The 24698-nt window shown below is 32.4% G+C and overlaps 1 protein-coding gene across 4 annotated transcripts; it reads left to right on the forward strand.

The window, feature by feature from the left end:
- The first annotated feature begins 8847 nt into the window (after positions 1–8847).
- On the forward strand, positions 8848–23793 carry LOC131849100 (TGF-beta receptor type-1). Of its 4 annotated transcripts, XM_059199087.1 has the most exons (10): positions 8848–8934; positions 9067–9181; positions 10658–10769; positions 11146–11306; positions 13947–14189; positions 17968–18198; positions 18803–18970; positions 19417–19589; positions 20975–21208; positions 22345–23793. In XM_059199087.1, the coding sequence occupies exons 2-10, from the start codon at positions 9082–9084 to the stop codon at positions 22468–22470; spliced, it is 1548 nt and encodes a 515-aa protein (XP_059055070.1). In that variant the 5' UTR covers positions 8848–8934; positions 9067–9081; the 3' UTR covers positions 22471–23793. The 4 variants fall into 4 exon arrangements, with proteins under 4 accessions (XP_059055070.1, XP_059055071.1, XP_059055072.1 ...); XM_059199088.1 differs by lacking the exon at positions 11146–11306 and adding an exon at positions 11649–11800 and having other exon boundaries at positions 8854–9181; XM_059199089.1 differs by lacking the exon at positions 11146–11306 and adding an exon at positions 12074–12192 and having other exon boundaries at positions 8854–9181.
- The last annotated feature ends 905 nt before the right edge of the window (positions 23794–24698 follow it).

Genomic DNA, 24698 nt, shown 5'->3' on the forward strand with positions numbered 1-24698 from the left:
AGTAATACCCTTCTGTAATTGTACAGAAACATTCATTTCTCTCTTATTAAAATATACGACTAATTTCTGAAAGAAAAGGGAAATGATATGTTCAATATATTACGTTTAGTAACTTTATAGCAAAAAACATTATATCTCACTATTTAGAATAGTTCTGATCGTCTTCTTAATTTTTTATTATACTAATATTAGTATATCGTTGTTTTAAAACTCATTGTTTGAGAATTTTTATTAGACCAAGAGGTCCTTCACATACACATAACAAGTTGTTTTATTGGCGAATGTTGCAAGATATTATTACTAAATTAACCGAATACACTCTTTAAAATATAAACTAAACATCAATGTTGTAGTATCGTTTAGTTTATTCAAGGATAACAATATTTTAATAATGTACTAGTACCTTGAAAGAGTATGAATAGATGTGCAATAAATAAATAAACTTTTACATAATAGAATTCAACTTATAACGTAAATTTAAATGTCAATCGATTGGAATTACCTTCTGCAGTAGACAATATACAAGATATTTAATCAACAATGAATTCACAATTGGGTACCTAAACACTATCTATCTGTTATTATTGTCTGAATTTATATATATGATATATTTTGTATTATTTATAGTAGTGTAGGATGATGATAATTATGTATGGCTAAGATTATTTTGCAATAATCTGTGTTGTTTTATAAACATACAGTTGTTTTTATCTGTTGCATAATAATTGTAATAATAATAGTATAATGATCTGATAGTAACAGTTGAATCGTCAAATTAAATAATCAATGATATATATGTATACATTTATCATTTAGTTACTGATGTAGATCTATAAATGTTGTAGAATAATATTTTGCAAATTATATCTATTTTAGTTTAGGGTTTCTATTACACTGTGTATGCCTATGGTTTTATAAGTAAGCATACAGTTTGTTACCGAAAAGTGATCATACTAGTTATTCGTAAACAATATGGGATGTTGCAAACATTGATGTCAAATGAATGTTACTGTTTGGTGTTGACAATGCTTCAAAGATTACGATCCTTTTGTTGAGTGATTCGATTTTAATTATTTTGATTTAAGATATTTTCGCGCGTATTTATAGTAAAAATGGAGAATAATACATTTTTCCGTAGAATTCGATGCAACTTTAAGAACAATGTAAAAGAATCATCCAAGTCTGACCACTTTGTAGAAAGTTTAACGTAGCAATCCTTCTGTACTGCGCATGTTTGATTGTCTCATCAAAAGTAGGTTTTATAGAAGACTATAGACTATATAGGTGATCTAATCATAAACTTATATTATAGTGTAGCAAGCCCTTAAAATTCTGTTGTAAAGGTAGGGGTTGAAGTCTTCTAATTGAAGTTTTCTGCCTCTATGTGTTATGATGAACATAATATGAAAGCGCTTAATTCATTAACATCACAGGTCAATAAGAATGCTATATAATATCTTTTACAATTATTTTATTCCGAAATCACAAATATTATTTAATTACTTTAGTGTATTCCATATTTTAGTTTAAATACACTAAAGTCTCTATATTTAATATAGATTTATTCAATTACATATATATTTATTGTTAAAATAGTAATTAGTGCCTTGATAGTATTGAAAAAAATACGAAACGCACAATGTATTAGACTGCTGCATTTAGACAATTTGTTACATACTAAATGAAGTTATTGTTCGAAATTTTATAATGCTTAGGTATTAGTATAGGCAAATAATGTATTCAGTAGTTATTGTTTGTGGCTTTGTTTAATTAAAATTTAATAACATTTATACAATGTATATCCAATAGTATATCACAAAATAATCTATATAGAAAATTTATATGCTACCTGTTGTACGCATGAGAGAACGGGACAGCACACCCGCCATTTTGTTTTTCTGACCGGGAAGCTGATTGTATTTCTATTTATGAAAAATAAAGCTAATTTTGCTTTAAAGGTGAAACATAAACAATATTTATTATTCTATTTGACAAATGTTCACATAGTATGTTATTTTAGTATCTTATAATTATATCGTTGTGATCGACCAGTAGTTTATCTGTATTTAAAATTAACAAACATATAAATATACAGTTATGATAGTATGAGTATACACTGCTTTTTGGAAATAAAGACTTTGAGCAAATGTATGATATGTGTCAGTAAGTCATGAATCAATCAACAAACTAAATTTTCTTTTCGTATAATTGTATCTATATATCTGTTCAGTATTTCAACTTTTTAGAATAAACCTTATGGTTTATTCTTATGAATTAATATAATAGTAACATAATGGTTTACTCATAACTTTAATAAATGTCGATCGATATAATTAATGTGTCAAATAAAAAAAAACCTTTTTGTAAAGGCTTTTTTAATAGTTTCGTTAACATTTAATAAATAGACGCACTCGTTTCATAACATTGTTAGTGATAATACTTCATTCAGAGCCTCATTTAATATCAGTATATTAATGCATTTTTTAAAATTTATTAGGAGTAATTATGTATATTAGATTGAAATTGCTTTCATTAATACTTTTGGGGACTAAAGTTTAGTAGTTTGTTCCCTAATGAATATGATGTAGAGGTCTTTTAAAGTGGTTTTAATTGGGCGACTAGAAAATTATTGTATTGGTAAAGTATAGATTACGTTACATCACAATGATTGCTACAATCAGTTGATTATGCTTCTGGCACTGATTGAAATGGCAGTCTTTTACTGTATATTGAATATAAGCAAATTTTTGGCACCTACTTCTCAACATATGAACTATTGGAATCTAGGCAACCTAGGTAAGGTGCTTTTATAACTCTTATTATAAAATGATGATATCTATTTTTTGAATCTATGACATGAATGTATCTATAATCAAATGAATGTATCAATAGGGTATTTGACTAAAATAATAGTTTTGGGAAAACTTTATAGCTTAACAGTAGACATATTTTAAATCAATTTACACTGTGTATCATTATATTATGTATGATTGTTAAAATAATGGTAAAAAATAAACATCGTTTTTGATGACAACGCTCGCGATAGTATGTACTACAATGACGTCACCATATTTTTTATATGACAGTCAAAACTGAATGTATAAAATGAAAAATTATATATATTATTTATATATACTTGATATACAAATAATATGTATAATTTTTCATTGGACAAATTCGATATTTATACAATTTATTACACAATTATTATAGGACAATTTTTATAATATTTCAAATTTTTACGCCGCTGAACTAAAAACGTAAAACTGGACAACGTATACTATCCTAAATGTTATTTTATAAAATATACTTATATGTAATTAAATAGTTAGAAATAATTTTAAAAAGGCTATTATTATTGTAAAATTTTAAACGTTTGCTAAGGTAAATTATGTTGCCAAATTGACAATTTGATGTTTTAAATTATAACTAGTTTAAATATAAGCGGTATGAATTGTCAAATACCCTGCTTTTCTTTTCGTATTAATCTGTATTTATTGTTAGTATCTACCTCTATGTGATCGTCTCTTTTAGCTAATACAACGAAGTATTATTTACCCAGCTCCTGTACTGTCTGATATTGTTAACTTTTCTGTAACCTTGTTTTAAAATAACGAACACGTTTAATTAGTCTATTATTTTATCAACTGAACAATTTAATTCTTTTCATACGAATGCAATCGACCAAATAGAATTTATATGAAATGTGTGTGATTTATTACGTTTTATTATATAGTAAGGTCAACAATGTAGATCTTTTAAACCAATTTATCTTATTGTATTTTACATACAATTATTCGTATAATTTATAATTTTAACGTGAATTTATGTTGTGTATTCGTAGCTTAGAGGAATTTTTGGGATATCCATTCCTTTTATTATGAAAGTTTGCTTCATTTAATATCTGTCTTTAAATTGATTTCATTGTCTTAAATAGATATATTGTGCAATATTTTATTAAAAGATGGTATAGTATAGTTATATTACCTTGCATTGAGTATAGTCAGGTTAATCTGTTAAGCGAATTTGAATTTGAAGTTTGGAGGATCTTAATTCAACTACAGTAGTTTCGACCACTATATTAGTTACTAATGACTGTATTATAGTGTTAACCACAATACCAATCAGATCTTCTATACGAATATCCAACATACCAATATGTAGTAATTGCGGTTTTTTTAGTATGTCTTTTTTGTAAACAGGAACCTAATTATTGGCTTTTACCAGGTCTAAAGTACTGAACGCCTGGAATCCTGACAATCAGTGAGACAAGTTTTCAAGCTGTCTTATCGGTTATCTATTAGTAAATGCGCGAGCATTGACATCACAGTAAAATCCGCACGGTCTCTAGGTATTGCATTTTTTGGTGCCAGGTAAACATCTGAAACATGGTGTGGAATTCGTCTTTGGATAATAATTGTCGCATTCGTTGAGTGTGGGATGTGGATAATCGTTTTATAATTTTCTAACTTTGTTTTATGGCTTTTAGACCGAGTAGGAAGGTTTTTAAAAATGCCTTTTACTTAAGCTTTTCCGTGATTCAAATTGATAACTATGTGGAAGAATTTAGTACTGTTTGTTGTTACTTTTGCCAGTTTGAACTTGGCTTCGACCTGCGCAATTTCACCTGCCACAATTCACGATCATCCTTTCAGTTTTGAATCCATTTGCATTATTCGTTTAGTAACATTCGCAAGGTGTGCCTTGCCTGTTTAAAATGTACAATTTTATAACGATATTTGTTTACTGAAATCTTTATCAATAACACCATTGTGTATATTCTTCTAAAAAGGTATAAACATACCTGATTATTCTAAATGTTACGATTAATAATTATCTGTATTGGTCGTTCTAACTATTTATATCGGGAATCTACGATCTAGCTGTTAATATAGTAAAATATAATACTAATAACGATTTTTGCACATAAAATCTTTTTATCGTGATCATATGACAAAAAACAAAAATAAAAAATTTTACATCTTCTAAAAGTAAACATAAATAAAATGTTAGTTATTTAAAGATGAAAATATAATTCTAGATGAATAACGATGTTAAGTATCAGTAGCAATACACATATAGCCCGTGGCAAATTTAGGAGATGGGGCCATTGTCTAAAAAAGCTACATTTATTTGAGTGATTTCTTACATTGATTAAACATAAATATTTTTATTAAATTATGTAATGTCTTCCTGTGCTCACGGCCTCTCGATCTTATTGCTCCTCGGGCTCCGGAGCTCGTTATATTTAGGCCGCTCTGCCATTATTTCGTTACGGTTATGCACTTAGTAAAACGGCATACCTACTTTTTTAGTTCCGAATCCATGATTAATGGAACATGTGTGTAAATAATATTTGTTATCAATTATTCTATTGCCAGCACGTGTAAAATCTTAAATTCGTAAATAATAAAATAAAACCATGATATAATCTATAATTTACGTGACATATTAAGGGGAAGGGTCAGAAAGTCGAAAATTCTGCATTTTTAAGGAAAATCAATATGCCATTTTTATGCGTTGATCTCCAACGTTCATGCGGTGGCTACAGATCCAGCTCGGCGCATATTCAGTCGCGCAGACAGTGGTGACAAATGACGCACGGATCAGACTGACGTCCGATATACGCCCCACTACCAGACTTGCTGAGTCCATAAGGATATATAGATAGCATGATAGGAAACAATCTATCGTGCTTATAATACAACGATCACGATCCCATCCCTTCCTTTCCTGTTTGATCTAACTCTCCTTAAATTTCGTGCCGTAACAAAATCTAGTGTATGTATGTACTAAAAAACGCTGGTTTAATTTTATAATGTCTAAAATTGTAAATACATGTGTTATCCTCTAGTGAGGGATAGCCTCAGAGATATGACCAACATTGATAAGGACAGGGGAGGGGTCAAGTCACGAAATTTGTGTAAAGTAATGTATGCATGACTCCCATTTTAGCTATTGGAGTTTATTGCCCTTATTACTGATTTTGAAATGCAACGACTCCAAATTTAGGACCTCTGCACTAGTACACAATATCACACTTGGTGGACCCTCGTTGACGTCTCCCTAAACTTGCGATATTTTGGATGGCCCTTTATTTATTTTACTTACATTCGGATTAGTATATACATATTGTGAAGTCATTATTTATTTGAATTCGGTCATTAACCAATGTTCACTGTTCACCTTTATTGACAGTATTTTGAACTATTTCATTTTCATTATCATACAGATACTTGAAATAATTTAAAGACAGAAATTGTATCTTATTATAATTGTTGCGAATAATCTATAATAAAATTACATGAGATGTATAATGTATTTGGTTTTATTTTTACCCATGAATTTTCTTTTAAAGTGGTAATTAGCTGACGGCTTTCCGGACGGTAAGTGGTAACTTTCGGACATTTAAGAAGAACAGTATCACGAATATCATGTGATAATGTTTCGTGAAGCTCGTGATACCAATTATTCGTTACCATTCCAGAAAACTAAAATGCCATGCCCTTTACCTTTAACCTTTTACCCTTCAACAGAAACAACTTATAAATGGCTGTCCTCAACCATGTGTTTTACCAGACACCATACCACCTACGACGACTTTGTGGAATCAATGGTATTTACGAATCGATACAATATTGAAACTTCCAAGAATAGAACTTATTCCGTCTTAAAAGGCCGGCAACGCACTTGCAATCCTATTATTGCGAGTGCTAATGGCCGGTGCTTAACGTACTGTAAGGTCAGCCGCAAGCTCTTTTTTCCCTTATGCTATAATAAAAAAAGGCTTAAGTACGACTATACAAAGTGCTCGACGTGGCTGATGAAGGATAAAACAAAGTGTGCGTAGATATTCACATAGTGTACATGGACATGGACCGAATATCATGAGGCGTGGGGAAGGGGATTGTTGGTAATGTGGACTAATGACCCCATTACTAGCAAAATAACATGTAGGTTGACCTCTACGCGGTTCCCCCTGGAAACCATCGTAATAAATTTGTGGTGAATTTGTCACGATGGGCTAACTGATATGACCTCGTGTTCATCTTATCATCCTCTACGAGTGCCGCGTAAACCGTTAGCGTAGGCGGGTGCACCATTGCATTATCATTCATAAAAAAACAGAGATAGTATGACTATGAAGTCAGTTTAGTTCATGATGGCAAGTACGGCAAAAATCTGTGTGTTCGACTTCACAGTTTATTACTAGCATTAGGGTCAATGGCGCCCATTACTAAAATCCCCTTCCGCTATTTAGTTACTAATTCATTAGGAAATTATCACGAAGGTTTCCGGAGGCAACCGCGTGGAGGTCAATATACATTGCTAGCAATGCGGTTTTTTTATATTATAAAATTATGTAATCCACCTGCTTGCCCTGACGGTTTATGCTGGCGGGGCATCAGTGGAGGATAATAAGATGAGCATGAGGTCAGGTATAACATAATTATAGCCCATATTGACAAATTCTCCAAGAATTTATCATGATGGTTTCCAGGGGGACCGCGTGGAGGTCAACCTGACATGGGTAAATTGCTAGCAATGGGGTCAACAGTCTATATTACTTATAAACCCCTCCACCCCGCTAACAATGGGGATTTATGGATGATAATGGAATGGTACACCCGCCTGCGCTAACGGTTTACGCTGGCTGAGGATGAGTTGGTCAGATGAGTCGTCAGCCCACAGTGGTAAATTCGCCAGAAATATACCACGATGGTTTCCAGGGGGAACCGCGTGGAGGTCAACCTGACATGGTACATTTCTAGCATTGGGTAACCCCGTTAATCCACATTACTAACAATCCCCTTCCCACTTAGCAATGGGATCAACAGTTCACATTACTGACAATCCCCTTGCCCCTTTATTAAGTTAATTACTAGTATTTAGGTCAAAGCTGATTCTCTTGGGATAGACTGACACGCTTAAAATAAACTCGTTTGGCCTAGGAAAAACTAGTTTTACCTGAAATAGACGGTAACATAGGTATATAAAATAATATAAAAATTGTTTTCGAATGGCTTCGCTCATGTGCATAAAATCGAAGGGCAATGTAAATTGATCGCCTTGTATACAATTCTGTGTAATATAATAGTATATACAATTTCGTGTTTACTGTTTACAAAACGGAGTTCTCTAAATAGGCTGTAGTATACATTAAAAGACACGTACACATTTGCCCTCTACATACAAGTTGCCCTTCTGCTATAGATGTTTGATAAATATAACTAATCTGTGGATCAGTGTGACCATGTGGTAGTTTCATGCAATTTTGACTAAAGTAGCTCCTTATTTTAACATTTGTATTTAATTTTCACAAATCTGACAGTATTTGCATAATGATTTTTATATTAATTTTGACGGCCTCGGTGTACTAAAGGTTCAGCACATTGCTTTACTTCCTATAGTCTCGGGTTTGATACTTATACGCACGGTGCAAACATTTTTATTCATGAGTATGATTGTTTCTATTTGTATGGGAATTTTCTAGGTATAGATATAAGTTTATTACGTATGTATTTACAGAAAAATGTATCTAAGTGTTTATATCGGTTAACTTAATACCCTTAACCCTGGCTGCTTTGGTTCAACATAAGAATAAGTCGTTAGCTGTGTTCAAAATATATAAATAAATAAAATAGCTCATTATTTGCGCCCAGAATAGAGCTCAATAAGTCAGAATACTTTTTAAAGTTTAATCATATTGTGGATAAAATAGACTCTAAATACAATACTTTTTGAAAATATGGCACCATTTGTAATTTCAGACTGGTCACACTAATCTGTATTAATATTTTTTTTCCCTCATTCGCATTGCAATTCGCAAGTACTCTGTGATTCTTAAAATTATATTTATCTATTCACTCAAGAAAAAAAAAATATTTTTCTAAAAATCATTTTGATATTGTAAACTGATAAGATTAATGTTTGGTAAAGTCCATTGCATTAGTTTTGTAACAAATTGTGTATTTCATTAGTAATAAGATCAAAATGTCATATGTTTTTAAAATATATCAATGGCCGTGTTCACCGTATATCAATAAAATGTGTTTTCCTGTTCAGAAATTATAAACTGTTATGTATCAATACAAAAACGTGATCATGGACACCTTTCACTGGCGAAAATGGTTTCTTTTATTACTATTCGCGGTATATCGGAGATTGGACGCAGTTGATGGTATGTTGTCGCCCAAATATTTAGACATCGCATGCATATTTCAGGCATCCCACGTATCACATATATTATCATATATAAATAGACGCACAGTTGTTAGTGAAAAAATACATTACACACTTGAGTACTGGTTATTAGTTAATGTGTACAGTAGAGCGGGTATAGCACGCGTCACCACGGTGGTCGGTCAAACTAAAGAGGATAATAAAAGCACAGAATTTCTATTTAAAGTTTCTGACGTTTCTGAAGGCCATATCCTTCGTCTATAGACTCGTGAAACGTGCGCCGTGGTACAAGATTTATCTCGTGAATTTTACTCTATTGGTGAAACAGTGCTCAGTAGTTGACAAGACAGTCAAGAGCTAACTGTGTGCCAACATGAAACTGCTTTTCACCAAAGGTAAGGCAGTAAATTTTAAACATATCCAAAATAAATATGCACTAATTATTATTACAATAATTATCATTGCTAGTATCTTTGTAAAATACAGAGCCCACCTAAATAAATATACAAGTTTTTATTTATTTTGGATGGATTTTTCTTTTATTACATTTGTTATAATACATTTTACTTATGGATTATTTGTTTAACAGTGTAATAACAAATTCCTTCAGACTTGCTTTTGTTAGCTTGCCCTTGTAATTAGAACTTACTCAAATTATTGGAACGCTGTATGCAAATGTTGGTGTGTTTTGTTCTTCCTCTTCCTTTTGCTGAATTTCTATGACTGATATAATAGAATTCTAAAATAATAACTATGTCTGTTTGAGACAATAGAGTTGATAGGAATTATAATTATTTTCCTGTAGCCGGTATATTCATTTTCTTGTTCATCAACAGTAATGTTCAAGCATTAAGATTCAAATAAACCACTTAAATAAAAAGTAATCATCACTATTCAAAATAGTGATGATTACTTTTTATTTAAGTGGTCACATTATTGGCAGTTCATTGGCCTGATTATAACAACCTTCACTTCATACTGTATGGATAATTTCTTTAGCGAATATCCTCATTAGAAATCCCTCCATATGGTTAAATGCTGTATTGCTCTACTATGCAGAACATTTTATATGTACATATATTTATCAATATATAGCATTAAAAGTTTTAGTATTCAGAAAACTAAGGAGACATTTTTACTTCAAGTGTGAATGATGGTTTCAACATCATTATATATAATGGGCTATATTACATTCAGTAAAGTGTTTTAATGGTTTATATAGTGGATGAAATGGAGCACTCATCTGCTCTAACAGTATAAGCTGGTGAAGCATCACTAGACGATGATAGGATTAAGTTGGAAATCAGATCAGTCAGCTTATTCTGGTGAATACACTAGGAATTATTCATGATGGTTCCCTATAGGGACTGCTAAGAGGTTGATGTAATATGGTACATTATTAACAATGGGTCTTATTTTTGTGATTGTGGATGGAGATTTAAAGATTAGTTATTATTTGTTTTTATTGTTTCAGGTCTTAAATGCTATTGCAATAGCCCATCGTGTCCAAACGAGACATGTGAAACAGATGGCTACTGCTTTGCATCCACAAGCATCGAGGGTGGAGTACAGAAGTTCACCTACCAGTGAGTAGTTTGCAGTTTATATTATCACTTTAGCCTAATGCTGGATATGGCAGTCACAGTTAATGTGGGTGTAATATTAGCATTCAGTGGAATCATTTAACATCTAAGCAATCAATATATTTTCAAAATTGAAACTGAAACATATAATGAGAGGTACATATTACTATTTAATCGGTATAATTATTGTAAAATGATATTATTAGCAAGCTATAGATATTGCTATAGTTAGTAAATTTGTTTGAAAATACTAGAAAAATTGATTGGCAATTGAGATTAAGGTAAAAAAAAAGATTAGCAAACTCATATCTGCTTATGTAAGACTTAAAATTGTCCTACAACGTTAATATATTTTTTGTAAACCACTTGGCCTGTGTAGAGAGGTGGAATTAAGATGTATGAGCTTGAAAACAGCCTTCCCTCCTGAATATCCAATAAAATGCAAAAGTTCAGCAAACTATTGCTGTCAATATGATTTCTGCAATTCCAATGACATTGTAAGAGAAAGTTTGTCCAAAGTGCTACAAGCCACTGCCATGGGTAAGATGTCTTACGCACTTGTGAGCGTGTGATACCTACTTGACAATGCAGATTTTGAGTTTGTTTGATGTATTATTAGAGACATAATATTGCATTACTATTTCCTATAAGTTTTGTGTTGAAATGCCAATACTCTAACAATATTGCTTCTGAATTAGTGATTTGAATATGTACCAACCTAGCTGCTGAGAGCCGAGAGATCGCTGCCGGACTCTGTCCGGACGGCACTATATTAGTATGTTTGAATGATGTGCCGTACCTTAACAAACACTATTATCCGCGTGTGCGTTGGTTTTGCTTTAACCTACTAAACATAATATGGTGGTTCCACTTGCGGCGCAGCTGTATCGACCTCAGATCACTGATACCCATCGAGCATCCCTTCAGTTGCTCCACGACGAGAACTAGAAATGATTCAGTGGTGATCGAATGTTGTAAGTCACGTGACATGTGCAATCGAGAGTTGCGCCTGGAGCTACATCCGAAGCCGCAAGGTAGGAGCGACGCGGAGTTAGACCCTCGTTGTGCCGCTAACTATGCACTGTAGCTTGCTACCACTCTGCGCCCAGTAATACCGATCTCAAGCCACGCTGCGTGCAAGCATTGGCGCCGATAGAGCTTGGTATTTGGTGCGAGACTGCATGGCTATAATGATTTTCAGTTTTTTCTTTTGTTCTAATACCACTAAGTTTCCTACCTTGTATACCGGCATTGATCACGCGTAGGTCGAGAAGTACATGCACTAATGTAACGATTTGTGGATGTAGATGTTGGAACCGGAGTCGGTCATTCCCTCCAGGCGACAGGCCTATATGGTGTCGCGAGGGCGAAAACCCTGACATGAGTTGCTGCTATAAGGACTTCTGTAACCGTTACATCTTCCCAGGTACGGAACGCGACAGGGATGTGTCGTCGGGGCGAATTATCTGGGTCGCTTATATTGTGATGTCCACATGAGCGTATGAGCGTACTGTAGCGTCCCGCTATTTTCTATCATACCCACGGTGTTCTAACAAGGATATGTTTATATGCCATTAGAAAGTTCACATTGCGGAAATTTGCATGTGAATGTGTAAAATCACGTCGGGACATTAGAATCGCATATACCATCGGTTTACATCCTATTATGCACCTAATCTATAATAATCTTAAATAAGGAAATGATTAACTCTTTACAGATATTTACGAAATGACGGGAATATATTTCATGGCATGTATGGGTGGTTTCTAATGAAGCAAATGTTCTGGTAATTATCAACAGTTTGTGATTGGATAGGAAGATATTATGAGTTACTATTTAGGAATGCCGAACTACCATTATTAATTATAAGGGGGAAACAAATAAGTGATCATGAGCCGGTACTTTTACATTAACTTGCATGAATTTATAATAATTTGACACCTAATCTAGCTTGAATAATTTTTTTTATTATAATTTTAAAATAACTCGATGTGATTATTTAACATTGGTTATGGGAATACAATTAACAATTTAATAGCCTAAATAAAATAATATCGGAGTGGGCTAATCAATCTACACGCTATTAATCTATTAATATAAAAAAGTAACAATTAAATTTACTTTTATCTTCTAGAATATACAATAATTACATATACTTGACAGTGTAATGAATTCCTAAAGGACATGCTGCGAAATCGTATTTATTTCATTAATTAAATTTTATTTTGTTTTTTATGTTCGTAAGTGGAAATGTTTTGCATCTGTGTGTGAATCGTGTTTGTGTTTAATATTAGCGAATGCTGTAGCAGTGATAAACGAATCTGTAGACGATACGTTTGCATTTATCACCCTATTACTGCCGAAAAAGCATAATGTACATGTTTGTAGCAAGTTCTGCGTAATCACGTATTAATGTTGTAACCAGTTTCAAACGACTGCACAACATGTTCATAAGCACATCCCGTATTATTAGATGTCATCGCTTTGGTCCGTCTCATTACTATTATTGGCATTACAATGTGTATTATAATATTTTTTTCGCATGCATATATATATATATATATATTGACTTTGGTGTTTATGTTTGAAAATATTTAAATAATCAATTAATAAATTGTTAAAACCTTGTTGCTGTGCAATTTTAATTAAATTATTTATACATTCTGCATATTGTCTGCACACAATATTTAGTTACTTGTCATATAATCGTAATTGTTAATCACAGTTACAAAGTTATTTTCTATATATATTCAACTTTTTTAAAGGTTATTTTTGTACCTATATTCAAATATTATCTTAATAACGCAATATAAATGTAAATTGTATTTTGTGCAGGTGCATATCACGAATTAATTATAAATCCTAAAATATTGAGTATGTATATTGGTGGAATACTAATTTTATAGTTTTGTGGGGGTCTCTAACGATTTTTTTATTTATATAACCAGTAACGACTTAACGAATTGAATTTGTCTTATTTTATTTTTTTATAGTATGTGAAAACTCTGTCTCGTCTGTGGTAACACACTTATGTAAAACATAACTGTACTGCTAAGACGCGGATAGAAGAATATAAACAAAATATAAATTTGAATAAAGAACTATTTTTTGTTTCAAAATTAGATTTTTTTAACACTGTGTAATTTGATGTTATAACATATTAATATTATGGGCTAAAGAATCGAGTCCCACTGCCAAAGTATGGCAAGTATTACCATGGGTGATGGGATTGATGGCGCTGACTGTTTGCGTCGCCACAAGTCTCTGGTGGGCGAAGCGGTCTCGCAGTCTGATGAAAGGAGGTCGTGGCTCCAGGCCATTGTTCGCAGCTGAAGATTCCTTGGGGGAACCTAGACACCCTATCATGGGTACCGCAACTATACGTGATATGATTGAGCTCACCACATCAGGATCTGGATCAGGTGAGTTCGCAATTTAATTCAACTGTATTTCTGAGCTATCGTCAGTTCTGACCTGATGTTGATTAGACTTTCTGCAAGGGTTTAATCTAATACAGTTTGATGTAATATTATCCACAATTGTGTTCGTCTTTTTTTGTGCGGGCCTTTTCGCAAGGACACTAATGTATGGAAGCTACATACGCACTGCGGACTAATAATCGCGAGACAGTAATCTCAATTTATCTATGCGTAAGTCTACGGAATAAAATACGTAAAAATAACGAAGTTTTCCTATGTTTATTAACCCGTACAATATATTGTTAAAAAATAAGACCTATTTTACCACCGAACAACTTCCGTTCTTTGTCATCTAAAATATGTATATATCAGATTTGTAGGCAAACTTGTTTATCATTCGAAATCGTAAAAACAATAAAAAAGATTTTAATAAACTAGATCTATTAATGTATATCATAGAATGTAAAGGTCGAAAGTTCAACAGCGTCCTTCAAATAAAAAAATACGTGTGGATTTATATTTCTTACTTTCCTATATAGTTATATAGATATCTGACTAATGTAAACACAGATAACACGTCAAATTAATACGAGAGACGGCGGCAGGTATATATATACACCAGCCACGTTGTATTTCACATATTCTCACGGAAATTTCGGCATAATTTGTGGGTGTAGTGTCTCAATACCTCTGGCTATGCACTGCAGAATTGAAATCGAAATAATATATCAAAGTATCTGCATGTGCACCGATTTCATCTTATTCCCTTTGCTGGTCAATTAACGAGGTTAAGCAACGTTAAGTGGGTCCATCCTTCACATTGGCAACTACTGTGCTTTTTAGTTTAGGTTTGAATGTGATGGGCATGAATGATCGTAGCATTTTATATTACATACATACATACGATATATATTGTCTAAAGTAATAGTAAACAGAATTAAGATTAGATCTTGTTTTTATGACTGATTCTATTGCTATTTAATGTCTCCAATAGATATTTGTTCAAGAAATGAGGTCATTCTCGTCCTATGAATATTTTACATAATATGGTGTTTATATATTATTAATATATTCCAAATTTACGTTATATACATTTGTCTATAACTATTTAGTTATAATAATTGTGTTAATATTTTTTATTTTCACATATACATTAATTTATTTAGTTAAGTACTTATAGATTTATATTTCTTTATTACAATAGAATTTCATTTCTCTTGTCAGTACACAAACTAGGTCAGATCTGTATCTTAGGGGCTGTGAGCTCGGATACCAAAAAGATGTAGTATGTGTAATATTACACGGTTAACAATTTTTATGCATGCTTATGTATGTAATTTTATACTATATATATTCTAATACAATAACTAATTATTCAATAAGTATTACTGTTGGATGTATATCTTATATATAAAATTCTCATAACACAATGTTAGTTACTATACTCCTCCGAAACGGTTTAACCGATTTTTATGAAATTTTATATGCATATTCAGTAGGTCTGATGCCTGTGGAGATACAAATTTAGCATTTAACAATGGTTTCAGTATCGTTATAGTTTCAGACTTAGTAACCAAGATTAACTTACAACTTAATAACAACTTAACCAAGCAAGAACTTAAGACTTGAGAACGTCGTTTTAATGCATGGAACACGAACTTTATGTATTCGCTTTTTTAGTAGTTCTTGATGTTCAGGTTGACATGTGAACTTTCTTTGACACATCTTAAATACTTGCATAATATGCAGCTGTCGAACAGTTAAAATTGTAGGATAAAGATCTGGTTTTCTGTAATAATTTTAAGCATTATTTTCTATTATTCAATTTTTAGCATTAAGTCTGCCTTTTTTTAATAAACTTTATTAGGGAAACAAAGTTATTAATTATAATTATTAACATAAACTATAAAAGACCTTAGGCTTTTTCATTCATTTTCGATTCCGCTATAGTGGACTGTATTTGTTTATTCTAAATTATATTTAGATTTTTTCCCTGCAATAAATTCACTTGTGCGATGCCTAAGGACTGGCTAATATGGATATACCTACATGAATAGTTCCTGAAATCTATCATCACGGAAATGAGATGATAATCCTAACACTATTATGCAAATCGATTTATATAAAATAGGCCACCGTGTAACAGACAGGAGAGACTACGCCAGTGCACCTGTCACAGCGTGTCCCATGCAGATCGGGATTATAATATGTAGGTGTGCGTCAGGTTTTCCATTTACACGTCGCTTACACATTCAGGTCAGACGCGAATGTCCCCATTCTGTATAAAGAGGTTGCATTTACATAAAACCTACTTTGATGTTTACTCAGTTAATTTTTGTTATACCTGGTAACATTGTTTAATTAGAATGACTTTTAATATGTTACTAATCCTCACTTATGTACCAAGATATTACGGACGAAGTTGCGGATAGAAGCTAATAATGTTAGGGTGTTGTTTACATATAATTGTCTATGGATAACAGTTCTAATCTCCCCGAATAGATATGTTTACCGATTGTGAAACGCAATTGAATTAAGTAGATATAGTGCATTATATAGATAGATAGAGACTGTATATTGTTATTATATGATATGATATTAATGTACCTAATATAGAGTCATAGGCGCATTTAGATTTTGGGCCAAATCAGATTTATTAGACTGGGCAGCAATTTTTTCATAAGTTTATGCATAATTTTCAGGGAGGTGACCTCCCTTGCTCCTCATCCTCTCCCTCGATAGCGGTATGTTCATGATTACAGTTCCAAAGGGCTACTATGAAAATTAGACAGAACAAGAACAACAAATAGATCGATTAGGGCAAACAATCGACACTCTTATCGATAAAACTGATATCTTCCGATAGCATAAATTTAAAGGATATTATCATTCATCATCATGCAGCTGTTCGTTCGTTTATAACTCCAGGTCGAGTTTTCAAATTAGAACCCTCTTGCTTAGAGAATAGACATGTTATTTCAAAGTTTGCGAGTTCGCTTATTATGACAATAGTATTAAATCTATTGAAACAATTGATAGCATTCGTTTAGAAATGGAGCACATTGATTGACGGACGAACGGAGAAGCGTACAATGTTGCACCATTGGGTTTATTTTAGCTTTTTAGTTTGGAAACCTAATAAACTGCTTCCTAACGCAAAGTCTGAATATCATTACGTTATTCTAACTTGATCGTAACTTTCAATAGTGCGTAATTTTCTTCTTACGTGTTTGCAATACTTTGATTATATACTGTGGAATAAGATTGGCATGGTCTATAATATAGCACAATTGGCATAGTTATAGCAAATAGGATACACAATTGCGGTATCTAATACTATTTATGGCGTTGATAAGTATCAAGATGAAAGTCAGACACGGCCGGCCAACTGAACAATTACTTAGCTCAGAAACATAGTAGATGTCTTTTCAATACTTGTATTACAATTTTGAAGGTTTTAAGAATATGTTTGGATTTATGTAATATAAAATTGTTTGAATGGATTTGGTACACAGGTTTATCATAGATTAACAGAAGATATTATATAAACTCGCATGATTTTACTAGTATGTAAATAATTCTTAATCTTTCATACTAAATTCATTGTTTGTACGAAGACAGAAAAGATAATATAGACATTACAGAAAATATATTCATATTTATGCGGGCGTCCTTGGGGAAAGTTGTTCTGTTCAGTTTCATGAATACTGGAATACATTATACTGTTACTGGGTTATCAGTAGGCGGAGCGGGAATAAATATGGCGATCTTTTCCATTTAGGGTTGCCACTGCTCGTACAACGGTCAATAGCAAGACAAATTCAACTGGTCGATATAATTGGGAAGGGACGTTTCGGCGAAGTATGGCGGGGACGCTGGCGTGGTGAGAATGTGGCCGTCAAGATATTCTCGTCAAGGGAGGAGTGCTCGTGGTTTCGCGAGGCCGAGATCTACCAGACCGTGATGCTGCGCCATGAAAACATTTTAGGGTTTATAGCTGCTGATAATAAAGGTACTTTGCCCGGGAGTGTTTACAGTTGTACAGGTTATAACGGGATTTTTACCGTGATAGTGTCTCGACTGGAGATGGCAGTAGATGAAAATAATTATTACGAACATTTAATATTTCTATCTATCCATTTTTAGTACCGTTAGTAGTTTTTAACGACAGAACAAATTTCTGCACCACTTTGATTTTTTGGACTATAGCTTTTACCGGAGTAAATAGTCCTTTTACATAGGTCCTTAATCCTAGTCCTTAATTAATAATATAATATTTCTTCAAAGTAATATTTCTTCTCAGAATCACAGAGAAATGATAACTTAAACTACTTTTGTCTATTATGGAATGAATCTACTGCCATTCCTCATACGTTAGTATTCTCGAAGACTGAGATGTCATCAATCAATCAATCATCAACTTCGACCCAGTAATTTTACTGCCAATTCTAAATCTTCAAAAGAAACAGCTTACAAAGCAAGGCTTGGCGGCAGAAATAGATGAAATGCCCCGGCATTTTACTTTAGTTTTAATAATGGTATTTATTATATTGGCTTCTCTATATTAAATATTAATAAGGCTTTTATGATCATAAGGAATTCCTATTTTATCACAGACAATGGCACATGGACGCAACTGTGGCTTATAACTGATTACCACGAGAACGGTTCGCTGTTTGACTACCTCACCGCTCGGACCATAGACTCGAACACTTTAGTCAAGATGGCGCTCTCAATTGCTACCGGACTCGCTCATCTGCATATGGACATCGTGGGGACCAAGGGTGAGGCCTGAACTTTTTTATATTTATGAAAATTCACATGGTAGGTACTCACGGCTAGTATTAATATTTTCTATATTGTGACATCTACGACACTATCCACAATATCTGAGGTAGAATATATGCTTTATGGGAATAGTTAAAAACTCAATTTATAATGTTACATTATATATTGAGTTTTTACTTGTTATGATAAGCTCCGTTAAACTCGATCACTCGTTAGCCACTATTGTAATGAATTCTCAGACAGGTGAGAAATGGTACACAATTATCGAAGATCTCAAGATTGGATTTAGTAATTTTTTTAAATGCATATTCTACAATTTAAATAAAGTACATTCAGTGAATAATATTTCAAAGTCGAACCGTATTTCCAAAACTGGAGAATTCAGATTTAGATTTATAAACTGTTGAAATGATTGGACTTATTTGAAGTTTTCAATTATCAGGTAAACCGGCCATAGCTCATCGGGATCTTAAGTCCAAGAACATCCTCGTGAAGTCCAACCTGACGTGCGTGATTGGTGATCTAGGTCTGGCCGTGCGGCATAACGTTGCCAGTGATTCAGTGGACGTGCCTTCTACGAATCGAGTTGGTACGAAGCGGTATATGGCCCCAGAGGTTGGTTATTCATACTATATTATATTTATTATATTATACTTATACTATACAGATCGCCATTTCATACTTCAGATACTAGCACCGTTCTTTTAATCCGTTGCGGCGAAGCCGGCTACATCATTTGTGTAGCCTTGCCACCTCAAATTGGTTTTTGCTTATAATATCTCTTTAGTAGCCGGCTGAAATAGTAGGACGGGGATGAGTCGCTCGCCGGCCTGACTTTGATCGCCGCCCTGTCGGGAATGACGTGCTTATACTATACCTACAGATTAATACTTAATAGTTTAGGGCTGGGCGGATCCAGTTGGAAAGCCGCGCGGATTATAGACATTTACATACAAATCAAGTTAGAGATGTTTTTGTATTTCTAGTAGTGTTATATAGATCGAATGAAATAAACTACTTTGTTCTACCCAACACGTGCATTACACTGTCACGTGCGTACAGCATCAGCTTGTAAGTAGCATTAGAAATGTTATCCTTTTTTTATTTTTTATTATTATATATTGACTGGAGTTGAAGAAATTGGACATTAAAACGTCTTATAACTTTTTAATGGCCAATTTCTTATTATTATGTGTGAAATATAAATAACAAAAATATATAAAATATACGTGTATTTCTTTATCTACAGACCGTACACTACTGCAAACGTAAAAACTTCTTTAAGTTGGTTCAACTGTAGCGTGCTAACTGGTGATTTAGTTTCAAATACAACTGATCGTGCGCCAAGTATAGGCGTCTCTTCACCCGTAACAAATAGCGCGGACGTTGCGCCTCAAATTCAACTCATTGAACTTAAAAATCTTGCCGACAAACGGGCAAAGAAGAATATCTGCCACTTGTATTGGAAACAGCTTTGTTTACCAGCCCTGAATTATTCCTACATGAATATTAAATTATGCGTCAGCTTCCTAAGAATAAGTAATAATGATAAACAAATTGACAAATTAACGTGACGTGTCTAAATAAACAGAATTAATATTATTGTCTTAAAATAAGAAATTTTCCGGAGCAATATAAATACAGTTTTTTTCGAAACATATATTTTGAGTTGCTGTACTATTGGTATTATTATTTATGTACTACTTATTCATATATTATAAAGAGACAGTATGAATTGTAAGTTTGTTTGTATATGGAGAATCTATTGTACCTAATTAAAAAAATACATCGTTAGTATAATATGTATTTTAGATTAGTTATTTTAAAAGAATAACTATACTAAGGGTAAGTTAAGTTTGAAATAGAAATAATAGAAATAGGTTGCGACTACAGAATCTTATCTTTTCATCACTTGAACTTACGAATGCATCGGTAGAATAAAATATAGAAATATTTATAAGTTGGCTATTTCTGTGCTCTGAAATGTATAAATATAACAGGTATTAGACGAAACGATGGACACACGACAATTTGATCCGTACAAACGGTCGGATGTGTACTCGTTCGGGCTGGTGCTCTGGGAGATAGCGAGGCGGTGTGGGACCATGCCTGATGAATACCAGCCTCCGTACTATGATAGCGTTCCGCCCGACCCCGCCCTCGAAGATATGCGAAGGGTCGTCTGCATGGAGAAGAGGAGGCCGAACGTCCCCAATAGATGGCACTCCGACCCCGTAAGTAGATCCTTTTTTTATAGAATAGAATACATTTATAATAATAATCTCAGGACATTTCCCACAATGCCATCTAGTCCCAAGTTAAGCTAGCTGAAGCTTGTGTCTAGTACCCATAACTGATACAAATACATAGATATAATTTTTCGTAAATACATACATATTATGCATAGAAAACACCCAAAGTAAGGCGTAAGGCGGTGTGCGAAAGCGCTCGACCACCGAGGCCTTCGAATAAAAATAAATACTGTGTGGAAATTAATTTGTAGTTGGTGTTACATACATACGTATCTATTTACAACTGATGACATTTAAGATTATATAACAAGTTGTTGAGGTATAATTTCAGTCTTAGGTCGTTTTCGTAGATACCTTTGTCTAACCTATTTAGGCATATCTCCAGAACAAGTTATGTAAAAGGGAAAATACATAATTTTCAAATATTGTCTAGAAAACTTACTTAAATATTATATATTTTTGTAAATAAGATAAATAATGTACATGGAGAATATGCAGATGTATTTAAACAATCCAACTCATAATACAATACATAAAATGTTTGTATCGTGTAAGGATTCGGGTTACTTAAGGGTGGCCAACGCGCACGTGGCACACCTGGTGTTTCAGACATCCATAGGCTACGGTATCCGTTTACCATCAGATGGGCCGTATGCTTGTTTGCCGACGTAACTAATCAGAAACCACTAGAAGATGGTGTACTCACTTTGTAGACTACGAAGTATGTTAATGTATTCTATTAGCCCTATATGAATAAGTTATTTTTAATTTTGAAATATATAGTATAGATATGATATAATGTGGTAGCGACTTAAGTACATCCAAAAAGTCGTTAGTACAAATCTACTGACTCAAAAAGGAACTTTGAGTATTAATTATATTGGCTGATTCTTATGTATAGAAAACACAAATATTTAAACAAAATTGAAAACTTAGAGACGACGGAAGACTTACCACGATCTATTCAAATATACACAACGAAATGTGGGCATGTCAAGTGTTCCGTTCACCACAACATCGACAGTTGACAATAGGTCTGATTACAATTCGGAATAATAGTCTTAATGGTATGTTGTTATGATATAATTGTCTTCACGGAGAGTATATACTTTTCTTAGGTGCTGTCAGCGATATCAAAAGTAATGAAGGAGTGTTGGTATCAGAATCCGGCCGCCAGATTGACAGCTTTACGCATTAAGAAGACCCTCGCTAACATAGGCACTGGAGATCACATCAAATTGTAATCATATTATTCCACCCCATCACTTAGCTGTCTCCATATGTAGGCAACCCTCAAGTACAGTCCACGAGAATATTTATATACAACGATGCTTACCATTAGTCGTTATATAACATTAGTAGGGCCTTCCTCTTAGAATCATATTGTCGCCAATCCAAGTTTTAGGTGTGTTCTTTTTAATAGTAATATATAATGTAGATAGTGTTGCCAATTTATATTATTTAAAGATAATGTTAACCAAAATAGTAACTTAAGAGCAATATATAAAGTTATACCCATATGTAATTGAGGAATTAAAGACTATTCATGGCCGTCTCTTTATTTACAATAAACAATAATGAAAGCATTACTGCAAGAACGAGGATATACACTCACTTGGTTTTACAATTTAGATGTTGTTTGATAACGATTGTATTTTAAAATTGTTGTAACGGTTGTCATATGTACAAGCGAGGATACTTGCAATATACTTAAAGTTATTGATAGAATGAAGTACTTACAATAAATTAGATTTAGTATATTTCATATAATAATTAGTGTTGTATAATAATGTGAATCAGCAAAAGAAGAGAAGCGACATTATGTTGTTTTATGCGGAACCTTTAAAAGTTTAGGCTTGTTATAGTCCGTACACGCGCCTGCAGATCAATAAACCGATGGGTGGTAACGTAATAATATTTTATTTTATATATTATAGAGAAACGCTAAAAAGTACATTACATTTTATTTATAAAAAAAAAGCAAAACGACAAATTATATTGAAGGTATGTGATTTTTTGTAAATAGGGCCTTGCCTCATTATTTCCGAACTAAATTCATTATTGCGGTAATGGACAAAACATAGAAATGTATAAAAAAATATTGGAATATTTTATATTTTTGTGAATAAGTACGTTATTTAATGAAAGGGGTATTATAGATTTTATATTGTATTATATTTTTGTGATAAGGAAGATTTTATAATATTAAACAATAATTAAAGTAGAAGTGTTAGAATCTGCTAGATGAATATAACCTGCTTGTATACATTTCGTATCAATAGTTACAATAGTTGTGAATCAATCTGTATAAGCAGACAGATAATTTTTATGATCTTTACCTATAAAAACTTTAATATATATAGAATAGGATTATAGTAATAAAAGTAAGTGACTTTGAGGTACCTGTCTGCCCCAAATGAGAAATCGCAAGTTTAAAAACATAGGTGGTGAAATATTAAAGAGAGCACACAGAGAATTTTATTACAATAATATTTATATGCATAGATTTTATGTACATACTATATTATATTTAGACAATTAGCAACTCTCCAATCAATTTCTTCGATTCTAATTAACTGATCAATACGTACCTTATTGATATATTTTTTTACAAATCACAAATAAAATATATTTTAATTTTATATTAACTAAGATCTGTGTTTCGTGTTGTTCTACTTTCGTTCGTATTGTTTCATTATTGTGGTGTGTGAAATATAATGAATATATTATATATTGACTAAACAAATTAATTGGTACTCTAAATATAGTAAATAGGCAATAAGTTTTTATAAACAAATATATTTAAAATAAACGAATATACTGCTTGTCATGTTGGCGCGTGTAATCGGACCTTATATTAGTTGTATAACTGGAGATTTTGCGATGCTACCTCATAAAAACTTATAGTATTTGTATTCCTGTATATTTATTACAGTAAGAAATATATATGATCATATCTGGATGAATCTATGTACCTATTGATTAACTTGATCAGTAAAAAGTTTTAAAATATTTATAGAAGTTAAGAATAATCTAAAATAGTTATGCCACTTTTTGTTTCTGTGTTGCATTTACAAACTGTAATAAATACATAGTCATGATTCTATTTAGGTGGTCATTTCAGTATTATACAATTGGAATATAATATGAAGTTTGTCACCATATAAATAAATTTTAGAATCTACCAATTTAAAATTGGCAACGTTAACCTTTCAGAGTTCTAGTTAATTATCTAAGAATGGGATCGATAATATATAATAAAGTATATTATAAAGAGAGATATAATAAATGCAGCGTAGAAATGAAATTTGAATTTTATCTTAAGCTATTGTAATACTTTTTACTGACATTGTAAATACGTTAATATTTCAAAAATTTATAAATTGATGATCTTATATATTTGTTAGTGATATACCCCATAATGGGGTATTATACAATACTTAGAAGCTCTATTGAAACATTTTACTTCCAT

The sequence above is a fragment of the Achroia grisella genome, unplaced genomic scaffold (assembly GCF_030625045.1).
Source record: "Achroia grisella isolate CSIRO2021 unplaced genomic scaffold, CSIRO_AGI_Agris_v1 utg640, whole genome shotgun sequence".
In the NCBI taxonomy this organism is placed as follows: domain Eukaryota; kingdom Metazoa; phylum Arthropoda; class Insecta; order Lepidoptera; family Pyralidae; genus Achroia; species Achroia grisella.

What these genes read in the sequence shown, in the direction of transcription:
- LOC131849100 (XM_059199087.1), top strand. Translation starts at nt 9,082, where the DNA reads ATGTATCAATACAAAAACGTGATCATGGACACCTTTCACTGGCGAAAA. An exon ending in GTACAGAAGTTCACCTACCA is followed by an intron (nt 10,770 to 11,145) that starts GTGAGTAGTTTG and finishes TGGCCTGTGTAG; the next exon opens with AGAGGTGGAATTAAGATGTA. An exon ending in CACATCAGGATCTGGATCAG is followed by an intron (nt 14,190 to 17,967) that starts GTGAGTTCGCAA and finishes TTTTCCATTTAG; the next exon opens with GGTTGCCACTGCTCGTACAA.